At 31.4% G+C, this 13,885-nt stretch overlaps 1 protein-coding gene across 2 annotated transcripts; it reads left to right on the forward strand.

Moving 5' to 3' along the window:
• The first annotated feature begins 2,546 nt into the window (after positions 1–2,546).
• Positions 2,547–12,567, forward strand: LOC120280096 (histone acetyltransferase HAC12-like). Of its 2 annotated transcripts, XM_039286826.1 has the most exons (14): positions 2,547–2,737; positions 7,723–7,767; positions 7,855–8,627; positions 8,836–9,165; positions 9,252–9,527; positions 9,610–9,738; positions 9,824–10,024; positions 10,152–10,294; positions 10,373–10,661; positions 10,792–10,928; positions 11,233–11,311; positions 11,395–11,766; positions 11,930–12,141; positions 12,227–12,567. In XM_039286826.1, exons 2-14 carry the CDS (start codon positions 7,734–7,736, stop codon positions 12,297–12,299), a joined length of 3,048 nt encoding a protein of 1,015 aa, XP_039142760.1. In that variant the 5' UTR covers positions 2,547–2,737; positions 7,723–7,733; the 3' UTR covers positions 12,300–12,567. The 2 variants fall into 2 exon arrangements, with proteins under 2 accessions (XP_039142760.1, XP_039142759.1); XM_039286825.1 differs by having other exon boundaries at positions 7,723–8,627.
• Positions 12,568–13,885: the final 1,318 nt, after the last annotated feature.

The raw sequence follows: 13,885 nt of genomic DNA on the forward strand, positions 1-13,885 counted from the left end.
TGTCTTCAAGAATTAAATGAAGGACTGTCTTATCTTAGACAATTATAAATATAATAAGTCATATTTGCTTTCACTGTGGTATTTTTTTTTTTTTAATATACAACAATTTGAATTCGAAATCACTTGAATTGGTTACCAAATCCCATTGGTCTTATTTTTTCATCCATATCTAAATACAAAGAAAGGAAGACCAAGAAAATTATCAATTTTATTCTCATACTTAATTTTAATCTTTTTTTAATTTTTTCTAAAAGTTATATTAGTTAAAAATCTAATGGAATTGAGAATGGATTGGAATTAAACATAATGACTAGGTTAACAGTTGAACTTATTATAACTATTATTATATTTTTCTTTTTTGGTTTGTCAAAAGTAAATGCAATTTGGTCTAAAAAGAGCATTTGATTAAATTTGAATCTAAAAAGAGCATTTGATTAAATTTGAAAGTTTTACCCTTTAATTATATATATATATATATATATATTGCTTACATTTAATAAATAAATTGAATTTGATATAAATAAATAATTTTTTAATATGCTAAAAAAATTATGAGCCAGTATTTTTTTATTATAAAGATAAATATCAATTCACCACCCCTACAATAAATTTATCAATTTTTATAATAAAAAAACCTTTTTTTTTTAACATTTAACTTTATCAGCTTCATTGCCAAACCTACTCTTAGATGATTTATTCATTTATTTTATTTCCTATCTTTTTTCCACATGTAAATTCAAAAATCAACCAACTAAAAATCAAACAGAATTATTATATATATATATATATATATATCTTTTTGTTTCTTCAAAAAACAAAGGAAAATTTAAACAGAATTTTTTCTTTATTTTTTATTTATTTATTTGGACTCAACAAGAAACAACAGAAACAAGAGGGTTAGCTTCCATGGAGTTGGTCATTCAAGTGCAGAGAAGGGAGGGAGGACCATATCCTTGTGCTCATTTCTCAGTGAACAACCATGAACAAGAAGGGGTCTCTCTGTCTCCAAAGAGCTCAATGCCAAGCATAAAAAGGTCTCCTTTTTGTTTTCTCCTCTGATAAATCACTACTTTTATTGTGGTTCAGTTTTCTGATGTTCAGATTACATATCTGCTGTATTACTGTGTTTTGTATTGTTTTTTAGGAGATTGATTAGCTTCTAGTTTCAGTCTGGTTTTTTATTTTATTTTTTATTTCATGATCTTGCCTCTGTTGAGTTACTGGAGAAGTAGATTTTTTTGATCTACTTGTATTCATATTATAAGTTTTGGTTTAATGTTTCCTGATGTTGTTGTCCAGCTGATCAAAACAAAGGCTTTCCTGGATCTGTTTATAGCCTTCCTACATTGAAGATATTTTTGTTTTTTTTGTTTTTTTTTTTAAAGGAAGTCCTTAACTTTTGAGTTTGATGTTTAAGATTGAGTGGTGTAGATGTAGCATGAACAGAAACACACAGATTAAAACCTCATTTACCCAGTGCCTGACACATTAATTTTTGAGTGTGATCCAAGCTGATGATTTTGAAGGTTGAGTTTGAGTGTTCAATTCATAGCTTGTAAGAACTCAATAGCAATCCTAGTCTGATTTGTAGGCTTTAGCCCTCTGCTAGAATGGATTGGTTAGGAATATTTTGAACATTTAATGGGAGCTGTATAATCAGTTTTTCCTCTTTCCGCTCTAAGACTTGCCCACCATAAATTATGTTCGTTTATCCAATAATTAATCATTTTCAATTGGAGTTTTACTTTGTACAATATGCTTATTAATTTCACCAATTTTAATTTGGTGCTATCTTTTGTTCTTGCTGCTGCATTACTGTGCTTTGCAGATACTGGAAGTGCTTCTTAAATTGCCAGAGAACAGGGAATGTGCTGATTGTAAAGTCAAGTGAGTATCTTGAATCGATGTTGATGAGATTAAAATTGTAATCTTGTGTAGACCATTTGATATATGATTTTTGGAACTGGAATTATCTTCAAAATGATGTTCTAACTCTTGTGAATGATTTTTATGTTTATATTTTGGCAGTCTTTTCATATTTATAATGGCCTGTGCTACTAGAACACATTTTTACCTTGCGGTGCATATTAATTGTCTAGTTTTTTCAATGATAGGTAGGAATTCTTATCCAGCCTAATGTCTAAGGTAAAAAATAAAAAAAGGAAAAAGAAAACACGCAAGAACAAAAAGACAAAAAGGAAAAAAGCTTGATGTCTCTTAAATGTAAACAAGCCAATCTCCTTTTGTTTTTCCTGCCATGCCTTTGGTTGTTATCCTTCTACCATATAAGCCAACTAAAAATCATGGGCTTGCATTAATTTTCAATTGGTTCTGGTTTTGCAGCAATGGGGAATGAAAAGTCAAGTAGTTACTGGGAAGCTGAATTACCTCCAAATTATGACAGAGTTGGAATTGAGAATTTTATTCATGCAAAGTATGCATTTTTCATTTTACATCCTAACCATGTTCCTTCTTTGGTTTCTTTAAGTTTCTGCACAACTGGGTCATTATTTACATTTTCAAAAATTTCAAACCACCAGATATGAAGACAAAAGATGGGTACCCAGGGATACCACGTTAAGGCCAGCTCCAAATCCTAGAGAAGAAAAGAGTCTTGATTCTTGGCAGAGATCTAGTGATAGAAGCAGAAATGATTTAAACAGTAAATTGTTCTGAGGAACATCCTTCTCATGCTGCAAAGAGAACTATTTCAGTCCCCTGTAAAGTTTCAAGCCAGGTAGACTCATTTATTTCTCTACTTTATAAATTATTTATTTATCATAGAATCATCATCATGTGATAAGGTATGTAGTGATGCACAACTACTTTGGTAGCTTGTCCAAGAACTTAGCTAATACTTCTTAATCTACCTAGCATTAATTGCACCTGTCATTTTAGAAGTTACTGTGATGCTTTAACATTGTTGAATGAATGAGTTTATTTTGATCGACAAACTTAAATTTGTACTTATTTTTTAAATTTTTTATTTTTTTTATAAATATACTATTTCTCCCATTGTTGATTATCATATTTATCCAGTCATGCTGTTCTGTGTCAATCTCACTCTTGAGTTGCAAACGAATTGAGCCGCTCGTGAGCTTGCTCATTTATCAGCTTGTTAAGGCTTATAACTTATGGGTTTAGAAACAAGCCTGCTAAACGATCTTGCTCACGAGTCTGCTTAACAAGCTTGCACATGAGATTCCTAATGAGTATGTTAAAACAAGCTTGATAATGAGCCTACTCATGAGCACGCTAAACAATCTTGCTAAATGTGTGTGTGTTTTTTTCTTAAGTGAGGCTATAAATGAACTTAAGTGTTCATTAAAAGCTTGAAGGCTCGGCTCTGCTTGATTTTTAAGATAAAAGAATAATTATGAAGTATGATTTTTAAGATAAAAGAATAATTATGAAGTATGATTTTTAAGCTTAGAAGGTAAACAAGCGGAGCGTGAACACCACTTAGCTTGGCTTATTAATGATTATGAGCAACTCATTTATAGTATCATTAAAAGCTCATTTATAAAATTCTTTAAGAGACTCATTTATATTATCATTAACAAGCTTATTTATAAAAATCATTTCGAATGATCATTCCTATAATTGTTTATAGTATCATTAATAAGCTCAATTATATAAAACATTTAGAGAATCCTTTATAGTAATATTAAATGGTCGTTTAGGGGATCATTAATAATAATATGTTAAAAAATATTATAGGTTGTTTTAGTATAACTTTAAGCGAAAGATAATATTAATTTTTAATTTTTATTATAAGAAAGTTTAATATTACTTTTAAAACAATATTTTTTTAAATAATAATAATGTATTATTTATGAAAAATGACTGAGCTTTATCGAGTTAATGAGTCCAGTTTGAGCCTCAAAATTTCATGAAGCTCGAAGTAAGCTCGAACTCGGCTCGGGCTCCGTTGAAGTAAACTCAAGCTTAATTAAAATAGGTTTGGTTTGACTTGTTTACAACTCTATCTTTATGTAACCAAAAAAAAAAGAAAGGGTTTTACTTTGTGTTGAGTATTATTATCCGAACATGAAAGACCTTTTATTTTTTATTTTTACCTTGAAAATATTTTAGATACATTGTGACATCTGTTATGTGTTAATTAATATAAGAACAGAAGAAATAAATTTTAAGTGAAGATCTTGGGTGGGACAAAAGAAATTTGAATTATAACCAAATTTATATAAACATAACAGTGAGAGAATATTTCAAATTCATACATAATTTGCAAAAATTGAATTTTAAAATATTTTAAATTCAAGGGATTAAAATCATATCCCAAGCGGCCAAGCCCAATTCTTGCCTAACAACTCCACCTAGAAAGAAGGTTATATTTAGAAGAAAAAAAAATTATGATTAATTTTTAAAATTTTGTCTTTTAAATTTAAATAAAATAGATGAGGTTTGTTATGATAAAATATATCTATATAATTCAAATATGATTACTTCAAGATTAAGTAAGTTATGATAAATAGTTTGATTAGAATTAAAATTAGAATTAGATGATAAAGTGATTATTACAAGGAACTCTTATCAACTGTTTCTCTGGCAACTTAGCAAGTATTTTCTTGAATCTCATTTACATATTCTTTTTCCTTGTAACGACGAGAAATCATATCATATTTGAAACTTGAGGTAATACACCAATCCATCAACACAAGCCAATCAACATAGATCATAATATTTTTATTTCTACTTTTTAAAATATTTTTGCTGTCTATTATGAGTAATTTATTATGTTTTTAAGTGATTATGAGATTATTATTAGAATTTTGTTTGAAAGCATTTTTTTAGTAATAATCGGTAGGTTTATAAGAAGTTTATAACTATCTAATCAATGGTTTTTAATGTTTATGAGGAAATTGAAGATAAACCCTAGTTGTTTTACTTTGTTTTGATGTTTCTTTAAATCTTGATGTAAACCCTAGTTTTTTTTTTTTTTAAATTTTGTCTTAATTTTCCTACAAGTTTATTATTCTATAAAATTATTTGAATTCATTTATTTATTTGTCTCATTAGTTTAAGACAATCGTCATAAATTATTAATTAAATTAAGTTAATAAGTTAATTAACTCCTAAATAATTAACAAACTTATGAAGAAAAATCCCAAATTTACTTATAATTCTAATTTGGTTCTTGATTTCATTTGAATTTTACCTTTAGTTCTAATTTAATTTGAACTCAAGTTGGATTTTGACTTGATTTCATTTAAATTTGAGTCAAACATAAATTTGATATTTAATGGGATTTTGAATGAAAGAATTGAAACCATTAATGTGGCGCCTTTTTTCTAACGCATAAACCTTAAAAACTTGATCTTTTGATGAATTTCCCTCTTGATTAAAACCCTAATTTCAATTTTTAAGGTTTCTTTGCCAGGTTAGTGATTTCATTGCTATTTCTACTTTCATTGATGATCTTTTGTCTCCGTATTTTGATTTAATCGAGATTGTTGTTGCTGCTACATGATCAATTATTTAAAATTAAATTCTTCGATATAATCCCTGGTTTTTGGTATCTGATTTTTAATGTTTATGAAGAAATAAAGATAAACCCCAATTTTTTTACTATTTTTTAATGTTTCTTGGTACTTTGATATGAACCCTAGTTTTTTTTTCTTTTAATTTGTCTCAAGAATTTGACATAAACCCTCGGTTTTTTTTTTTAATCATGTATTTAAGTTTTCTTAGAACTTGGCCACAGTATATATATTTATATATGAAAGTTTTTTATTATGTCTTAATTTTCCAGAGTTTATTATTCTATAAAATTATTTGAATTTATTTGTTTATCTCATTAGTTTGAGACAAGCGTAATAAAGTATTAATTAAATTAAGTTGATTAAATCTTAAATAATTAACAAACTTATGTAGAAAACTCCCAAATTTACCTATAATTCTAATTTGGTTCAAACTCAAATTGGATTCTGGCTTGATTTAATTTAAATTTAACCTTTAGTTCTAATTTAATTTGAACTGAAGTTGGATTTTGGCTTGATTTCATTTGAATTTGAGTCGAACATAAATTTGATATTTAATGGGATTTTGAATGAAAGAATTGAAACCATCAATGTGGCGCCTTTTTTCCAATACATAATCTTAAAAACTTGACCTTATGATGAATTGCCTTTTTGATTAAAATCCTAACCCAAATTTCAATTTTTAAGGTTTCTCTGCCAGGTTGGTGATTTCATTGCTATTTCTACTTTCATTGATGATCTTTTCTCTCCGTGATCTAATCAAGATTGTTGTTGTTGCAGCATGATCAATTATTTAGAATTAGATTCTTCGATATAATCTCTGGTTTTTGGTATCTGATTTTTAATGTTTATGAAAAAATAAAGATAAACCCTAATTCTTTTTACTATTTTTTAATGTTTCTTGGCACCTTGATAGGAACCCTAGTTTTTTTTCTTATAAGTTTTGTTTTAATTTTTCTTAGGAATTTGACATAAACCCTCGGTTTTTTTTATCATGTATTTAAGTTTTCTTAGAACTTGGCCCCCCGTGTATATATATATATATATATTAAAGTTTTTTTTTATTTTGTCTTAATTTTCCTAAGAGTTTATTATTCTATAAAATCATATGAATTTATTTATTTATCTCATTAGTTTGAGACAATCAGACAAGCATCATAAATTATTAATTAAATTAAGTTACTTAAATCCTAAATAATTAACAAACTTATGAAGAAACAACCCCAAGTTTAGCTATAATTCTAATTTGGCTCGAACTCAAATTGGGTTATAGGCCTTATGACTTCATTTCATTTGAATTTTATGATTTGGTTTAAACTCAAGTTGGATTTTGACTTAATTTCGTTTGAATTTGAGTCAAATATAAATTTGATATTTAATGGGCTTTCAATGAAAGAATTGAAACCATTAATGTGGGTCCTTTTTTTGGGATTCATAAACCCTAAAAACTTGATCTTTTGATGAATTGCCCTCTTGATTAAAACCCTAATCCGAATTTCAATTTTCAAGGTTTCTCTGCCATGTAGGTGATTTCATTGCAACTTCTGCTTTCATTGATATCCTTTGTCTCCATATTTTGATCTAATCGAGATTGTTGCTGCTTATGCATGATCAATTTTTTAAGAATTAGATTCTTCAATATAATCTCTGGTTTTTGGTATCTGATTTTTTATGTTTATAAAGAAATAAAGATAAACCCTAATTTTTTTTACTATTTTTTAATGTTTCTTGGTACTTGATACGAACCCTAGTTTTTTTTTTCTTTTTAATTTTTTTTTTTAATTTTTCTCAGGAATTTTACATAAACCCTAGGGTTTTTTTATCATGTATTTAAGTTTTCTTAAAACTTGGCCCAGTATATATTAAAGTTTGGTTGTACAATGTGTTTTGCTGATCTTATGCTTGTGTTGATTCAACAATTTGTGCAATGTGTTTGGCCCAATTGAACTCATATGCACTGATTCCGTTGATAGATTGGGTGTTCTACTTCTGCAGAAAAAATGCTTTTTGTTGCATGAATTGGAATCTAAGTTTATTTGTGTGACTATTTTGGTTTATCAGATTGTCATAATATAAGGATGTTCTTTCTTAGAAGACTAAGAATAATTTTACTCTGACCATTCATATTGAAGGCAACCTTCTGTTTTTACTTGCTTTCTGTCATTTCAATGTTATGAATTTTTCTAAACAGTTTCTGTTTGATTGGCTTCACATTGAGCAGGTGTTCAAAAGATGCAGGGGAGCTTTTTTAATGTCCCAGTTGTGGGTAAGTATGATCTTGCAGGAATTTATGGTCAAGTAACCAAAAAAAGCCAGCACATGGACTTAAGTCAGCAGAATATGAACAATGCAGTGGATCTTAAAAGACAATTAGGCTGGCCTCAGTCAGAAAGCATTGTTCATGGAGTTAATCAGAGAAATGGTTTAAGTTCACAAGGTCCAATGCTACCATTGGCACTGACGAAACAGGAAGTTTGTTGGCAAAATCAGCTATCTGGCACCCCTTCCACCTGGAGGTGGAACCAGCCTTTGGATAATGGGTTCTTCGTCCGTGATGATGCTCAACGGGGCATATTTGAATCCAATGTTGGTTCACTCTCCGATCATAGCAAGGAATGCAGAAGTCACAACTATGAAGCTTGCTCTGGTATTGGAATGGGATTGGTTGCAAATCGTAATCCCAATGGCACTACACCGAAGATTGAGACTCCAAGTTTTGAAGAGTATCATTCGCCTCCATCAAAACGTGCCAAGACTCAATCTACTCAGTCTGGAACTATCACATCACCATTAACATTCATGGATATCGGAATGACATCTCAAGGATTCCTCACAGTTTGCCAGAGAGTTAAAACATCTGCAATTGCTGAAAGCACTGCCAAATCTTGTGATAGTAAGCCAGAGGTTCAAATGAGTACTTATCCTATCTGGCCAGAAGTGAGAATTGCTCAATGTAGAGAAGAAAAATTACCGGAGCCAGATGTGAAATGTGAAGCTACTGAGAAATCAATTGCAGTTTCTGATAATACGGTACAACCGCAGATGAGTGGTGTCTCTTTAATTGAATCTTTCACTCCGGAACAAATCAAGGCACATATTGCAAGCCTCAGAAGTTCTAGTGATCAGGTTAGTTGTAAACTGTTGGACTAGAACAAAGTGCTTTCTTTGTTAGCTTTATTTGATAGTTAACTGCCGTAACTTCTATAATTTTGTCTTTGTAGCCAAATTTTTGCAGTTTTTGTGTGATATGTATTCCCTACATTGCTGTGGAATGCATGTTCGCGCCACAAATGTATGATTTCTTTCTCTTCATATGTTGTTTGTTTCCTTGCAGTGTAAAGAAGGCATGAAAAGGTACCAAGGGACGGAGCATGAAAGTAATGAAAACTTGTGCAGTTTGTGTGAGAAGGAGCAGATTAATTTTATGCCTACACCAAATAATAAATTCTGTGCATCATGTTTGAACCATATAAATCCCTTGGTTGTCTATTATTCCACGGGAAGTGCTGCAGTGTCCAAAGATGATCTTACTGAAGACAAGTTCATTTGCCGTAAGTGCTTTAGTGTCCAGAACAAGAATATCAGGATTGATGGACGAGATATTCCCAAGTCATCTCTTCAGAAGAAACAGGCCTATGGAGGGGAAGGTGCTACATGCGAGCCAGTAAGGATCTCTCCATGCCATGCTTATGATTTATGTACCATGTTGAATTGAAAATTCTTATTGACTTGTATTTGTTTATCCTCCAGTGGGTGCAATGTGCTAGATGCAAAGCTTGGCAACATCAGATATGTAGCCTGTTTAATGAGACAAGAAATCAGTCAGAACTAACCGAGTACCTTTGTCCCACTTGCATTTTGCATGGAAGTGAAAATGGCGAGAAGCTATTGAACCAGACTAAGGCTTATGGAGCAAAAGACTTGCCAACAACCAGGCTTAGTGATCATATAGAGAAATGGCTCTCCCAGAGCCTTAAAAAAGAACGGCAAGAAAGAGCACAGAGTTTGGGAAAAAGTTATGAGGAGGTAATATTTGTCTATTAGCAAAATCTTTTTCCATATCTAAGCCTCAATTTTTATCTTACATGTTGAATTTTCGGGTTAGCAGGTACCAGGGGCTGAAGATCTTTATGTCAGAGTGGTGTCATCAATTAGTAAGATTGTTGAAGTAAAACAATTTTTCCGTGAGACCTTTCAAGAAGAAAATCACCAGTCAGGATTTCCTTACAAATCAAGGGTAGGTGTATTTAGTAGGTGTTCGTTTGCATTCACCACTATCACTCTATAATTTTACTAACTCCATCATCTTGCTTTTTCTCTAGGTCATTTTGTTGTTCCAAAAAATCGAAGGTGTAGACGTGATTATCTTTGCCATGTATGTCCAAGAATACGGAACAAAATGCCCACTGCCGAATCAAAGACATGTTTGCCTTTCATACTTAGACTCAGTTAAATACTTCAGGCCTGAGATAAAAACTGTGAAGGACGAGGCTCTTCGGACGTTCGTATATCATGAATTGCTGGTATGAATAGATTTCTTTCATGGATTTTATAATCATTTAATTTTATATAGATGTGTGTCCATCAAATTTTTGTTTGGTGGAACACTGCAAGTAAATGAGCTTATTGTGAGTAACTTTTTTTCATCAGCTTGGGTATCTGGATTACTGCAAAAAGTCTGGTTTTACTAGCTGCTACATATGGGTTTCTCCTCCCAAGAGGGGAGACAACTATATCCTATATTGCCATCCAGAAACACAGAAGACACCAGAGGCTAAGAAGCTCCGTGACTGGTGAGTCTTGCGAAAATTTTGTAATACTTAAATCTCTCCTTTTACATGTTTTATCCTACTAAAAATCATCTGACTCAGGTACTTGAAGGTGATACACAAGGCTGAGCAGGCAAAAATTGCTGTGGGCCACAGCAACTTTAGTGATGGCTTTTTGGATGAAAAGTGCCGCACGAATATTACTGCAACTCGCTTGCCATATTTTGATCAAGATTACTGGTCTGAACAAGCAGAGGAGATCCTAAAAAATACACAAAAAATGTCTATGGTTATCAACAGCCATAACCCTTCAATGACCCTGAGGTCTGCTGCACATGATACTAATCAAGAAATGACAAGAGAGCAGAAGGATGCTTATCTAATAAATGAGGTAATATTTCTTCAACTAGTTCATTCTGATTTGTAAATTTTAGTTTTGCTTAATCTTCTCTGTTATGATTTGCTATGAAACCAATGAGACATGCAACCGTTGCTTATATTAATGCATTGATGTTCAACAGCTAAAGGTGAAGATGAGGCCCAAGGATAATTTTATCATGATCCATCTGCAGCATTGCTGCAAGTCTTGCTGTAAACCAATTTTATCTGGAAAGCTATGGATCAGCAATCTTCGAAAAACCTTCCAAATCTGTGAAAGGTGAGAACTCATATCTATTTACTTGTATTACTAGGACACTTTTCATGACTAAGCCTATCAAGATGAATTTTTCTTCCCCCAAATTAAACAATTTTGAAAAACTTAATATGAAATCTTGCCATACCGTGTGTTCCGTGTAAATGTACTTGAGCTTTTTATGCTTACAAAGTAGTTTTTTTTATTTCTTCTTATATGAATTTAAAAAAAAAAACTCCCCTTCTTTATTAAATTTGTTTCTATAAACCTTTTCCAACTACATTTCGATTATGAATTTGTGAATTTACCTTCTTGGATTTGATTTAAGGTGTTATGATAACCTGAAGAATCTCAACAAGCAGAACATACATTCAACTGGCAAAGAGGTGGAACATGAGTTTTATATGGTAACTACCTATGTATGTCTTCCATTAATTGATTTCTTTTCATGCATTTCCTTTTTCAATTGATTCCTAAATTCCTTCTTCAGGTCGAGGTGGAGAAAGTTTCTTCATTTTTAAATGATGAAGATAAAACTTTGTCATGTCAAATTTTCAGCACAAGAGAGGGGTTTTTGAACTATTGTCTACAAAATCACTACGAGTTTGGTACTCTCCGTCGGGCGAAGCATTCCTCCATGATGATCCTGTACAATCTCCACACGGCCAAGTGCAACACATGCAGCAACACGATCGAACCTGCTTTGGGCTGGCAGTGCATGACTTGCTCTGGATTTCACATATGTGATTCTTGTTATCAGAAAGATGGTTGTTCATCACATGATCATCAATTGGTACCGCGCGCCAACGCCACTAGCTTTTTTTCACACAGCAAGGAGACCCAGTCAAAGTTATATTGGCAGGTGCTTAATTCCTTCATCAATCTCATGAATGTGATGCCATGAATGATCTGCATGTTTTATTTATATAAACTTGAAGTAATTTCCTCATTTCTACTATTTTTCCGAACATAATATGTTTACATTCGGCAGTTACTAACACTATACATGCTGATTGAATGAATAGAGTGTGGTCAGGGATCTGGAACTAGCTTTGAAGTGCAGTGAAACCAAGTGTAGCCATGCACATTGCCGTCAGTTTCGGGAACTATTCAGCCATACTAATGATTGCCGAATTCGTGTTAATGGGGGTTGTGTAAACTGCAAAAGAGCTCAATTTGTCATGGTTGTTCATGCCAAGTATTGCAAAGATGGGAATTGCCGGGCGCCAAGTTGCAGGTATGCTTTACATTGAGAATGAGCTTCAAATTTCATTAATTGATTGAAGAAAGTTAGAATTAAAACTTTGCTGCATTAATTTCAGTAAAATGAAGGCTTATCTTCGGGAGCAGAACAAGCGAAAATTGCAGGAGGCAAAAGATGTTTGTGTTGATTGACAATTTCCGGCTAATGACAGCAGAGACAGAGACAATCTTTGGCTAATTAAACTTGCAAACATTATACAACATGCAACTGTATACATAATATTGTGATAGTGATTTTAATTAATTTGAGAAAAATGATTCGCAAGAGAGTCATCTTCATTATCAGATTGTTTAATTAGCTGACAAAGTCGAGATCAAATGCCATTTTGCCCTGTAATTATTTGTCCAGGGGTTTTAGTTTGGCATGTAGTCAATTGTATTTTGTATTTTGTAAGATAATTAGTCCCTTAATAAAATTTATTGTTTCATTCATGTGTGAATCACTCTTCTTTGATATATAAGTAATCTTTTTATTGATGTATGTCAGGTTTGATGAAAAATGAATGCACAACATGTTACATATAAAACATTTTAATTAATAAAGAACTGGGAAGTAACAAATACTCCCTCTATAGTTCCTTTATTCACAAATAATCCTTGGACGTTTCCATTACCTTAAGTTAATACATCCCTCTTTTATCTGCCATATATTTTTCAGTCCACCTCACATCAACGGACTGGTAACAGTGTTAAAGTGAAGATATGAAATTCCCTTATGACCCCTAGTGATGATCACTACTCTCCACTGGTGTGGAAATGTCAAAAATACCCATCAAATGGCGATGTTGGGCACTGAGAAGTGGGTTCCATCGCTCTCTTTGCCGTTTTGAAATTTCACCGAGCAGCGTCTGGATGAGACAAATGAGATGTTTAAATCACCAACGGATTTAATCCGTTTGTAGTTTAGTAAATTACAAATCGGTTTCTAATATTGGCAATGAACCCTAATTTTGTTTGTAAATTAGGAACTGAAATAAACTTCCTTTGCTAAATTTATATTTTATTAAAAAAAATTTCATTTAAGATGATTTGGACAAATGATAAATAACTTTTATGTGTATGTATATTTGTTAAAAAATATATTATAGAGATGCTTATTTATAGTATTAAGATTTAATACATATTAGATCAATATTTTTAAATAATAATAATAATATTTTTTAAAAAATTAAACAGGTTTCTAAAAATTAATAAATTTTAAAAAACAATACTTTTTTAAAAAAATTGGGTTGAAACCCACAAATAAATCACTTTAGTAATTATAAAAAAAAGGGTCAAAATACAAAATTTCACCATTTTTTAAATTAAAAATACCAAATCAGTAGTCCAATCAGCATAGGTGTTGGTTGGATCATGATTTGATGCTTTAAAGGCCATTTTGACAAATAAAATTATTTTATAGTAATTTAAACAATAAAAAAACAAAAAAATATTGCTACATAAGGAAATAACCCATATATATATAATGCACGATCCTTCATTTATGTATATATATGGTTTAATCTAAACCAGTATTAATTAGTGTCTAACTGTAACTCTCTATGCTTTGGGTCTAATTCCACCAAATGACCATTTCCTTTCTATAATTTGTTTTACATAGATTACTCGTAGATTGTGCATAACTAAAATTTTTAATAAATTTAAAAATATATAATTGGATGTAGAGATGGGCACGGCCAGTTAACCGGCCCGGCGGGCCTGACCCGCCGGGTTGCGGT

Source organism: Dioscorea cayenensis, chromosome 17, assembly GCF_009730915.1.
Source record: "Dioscorea cayenensis subsp. rotundata cultivar TDr96_F1 chromosome 17, TDr96_F1_v2_PseudoChromosome.rev07_lg8_w22 25.fasta, whole genome shotgun sequence".
NCBI lineage: Eukaryota > Viridiplantae > Streptophyta > Magnoliopsida > Dioscoreales > Dioscoreaceae > Dioscorea > Dioscorea cayenensis.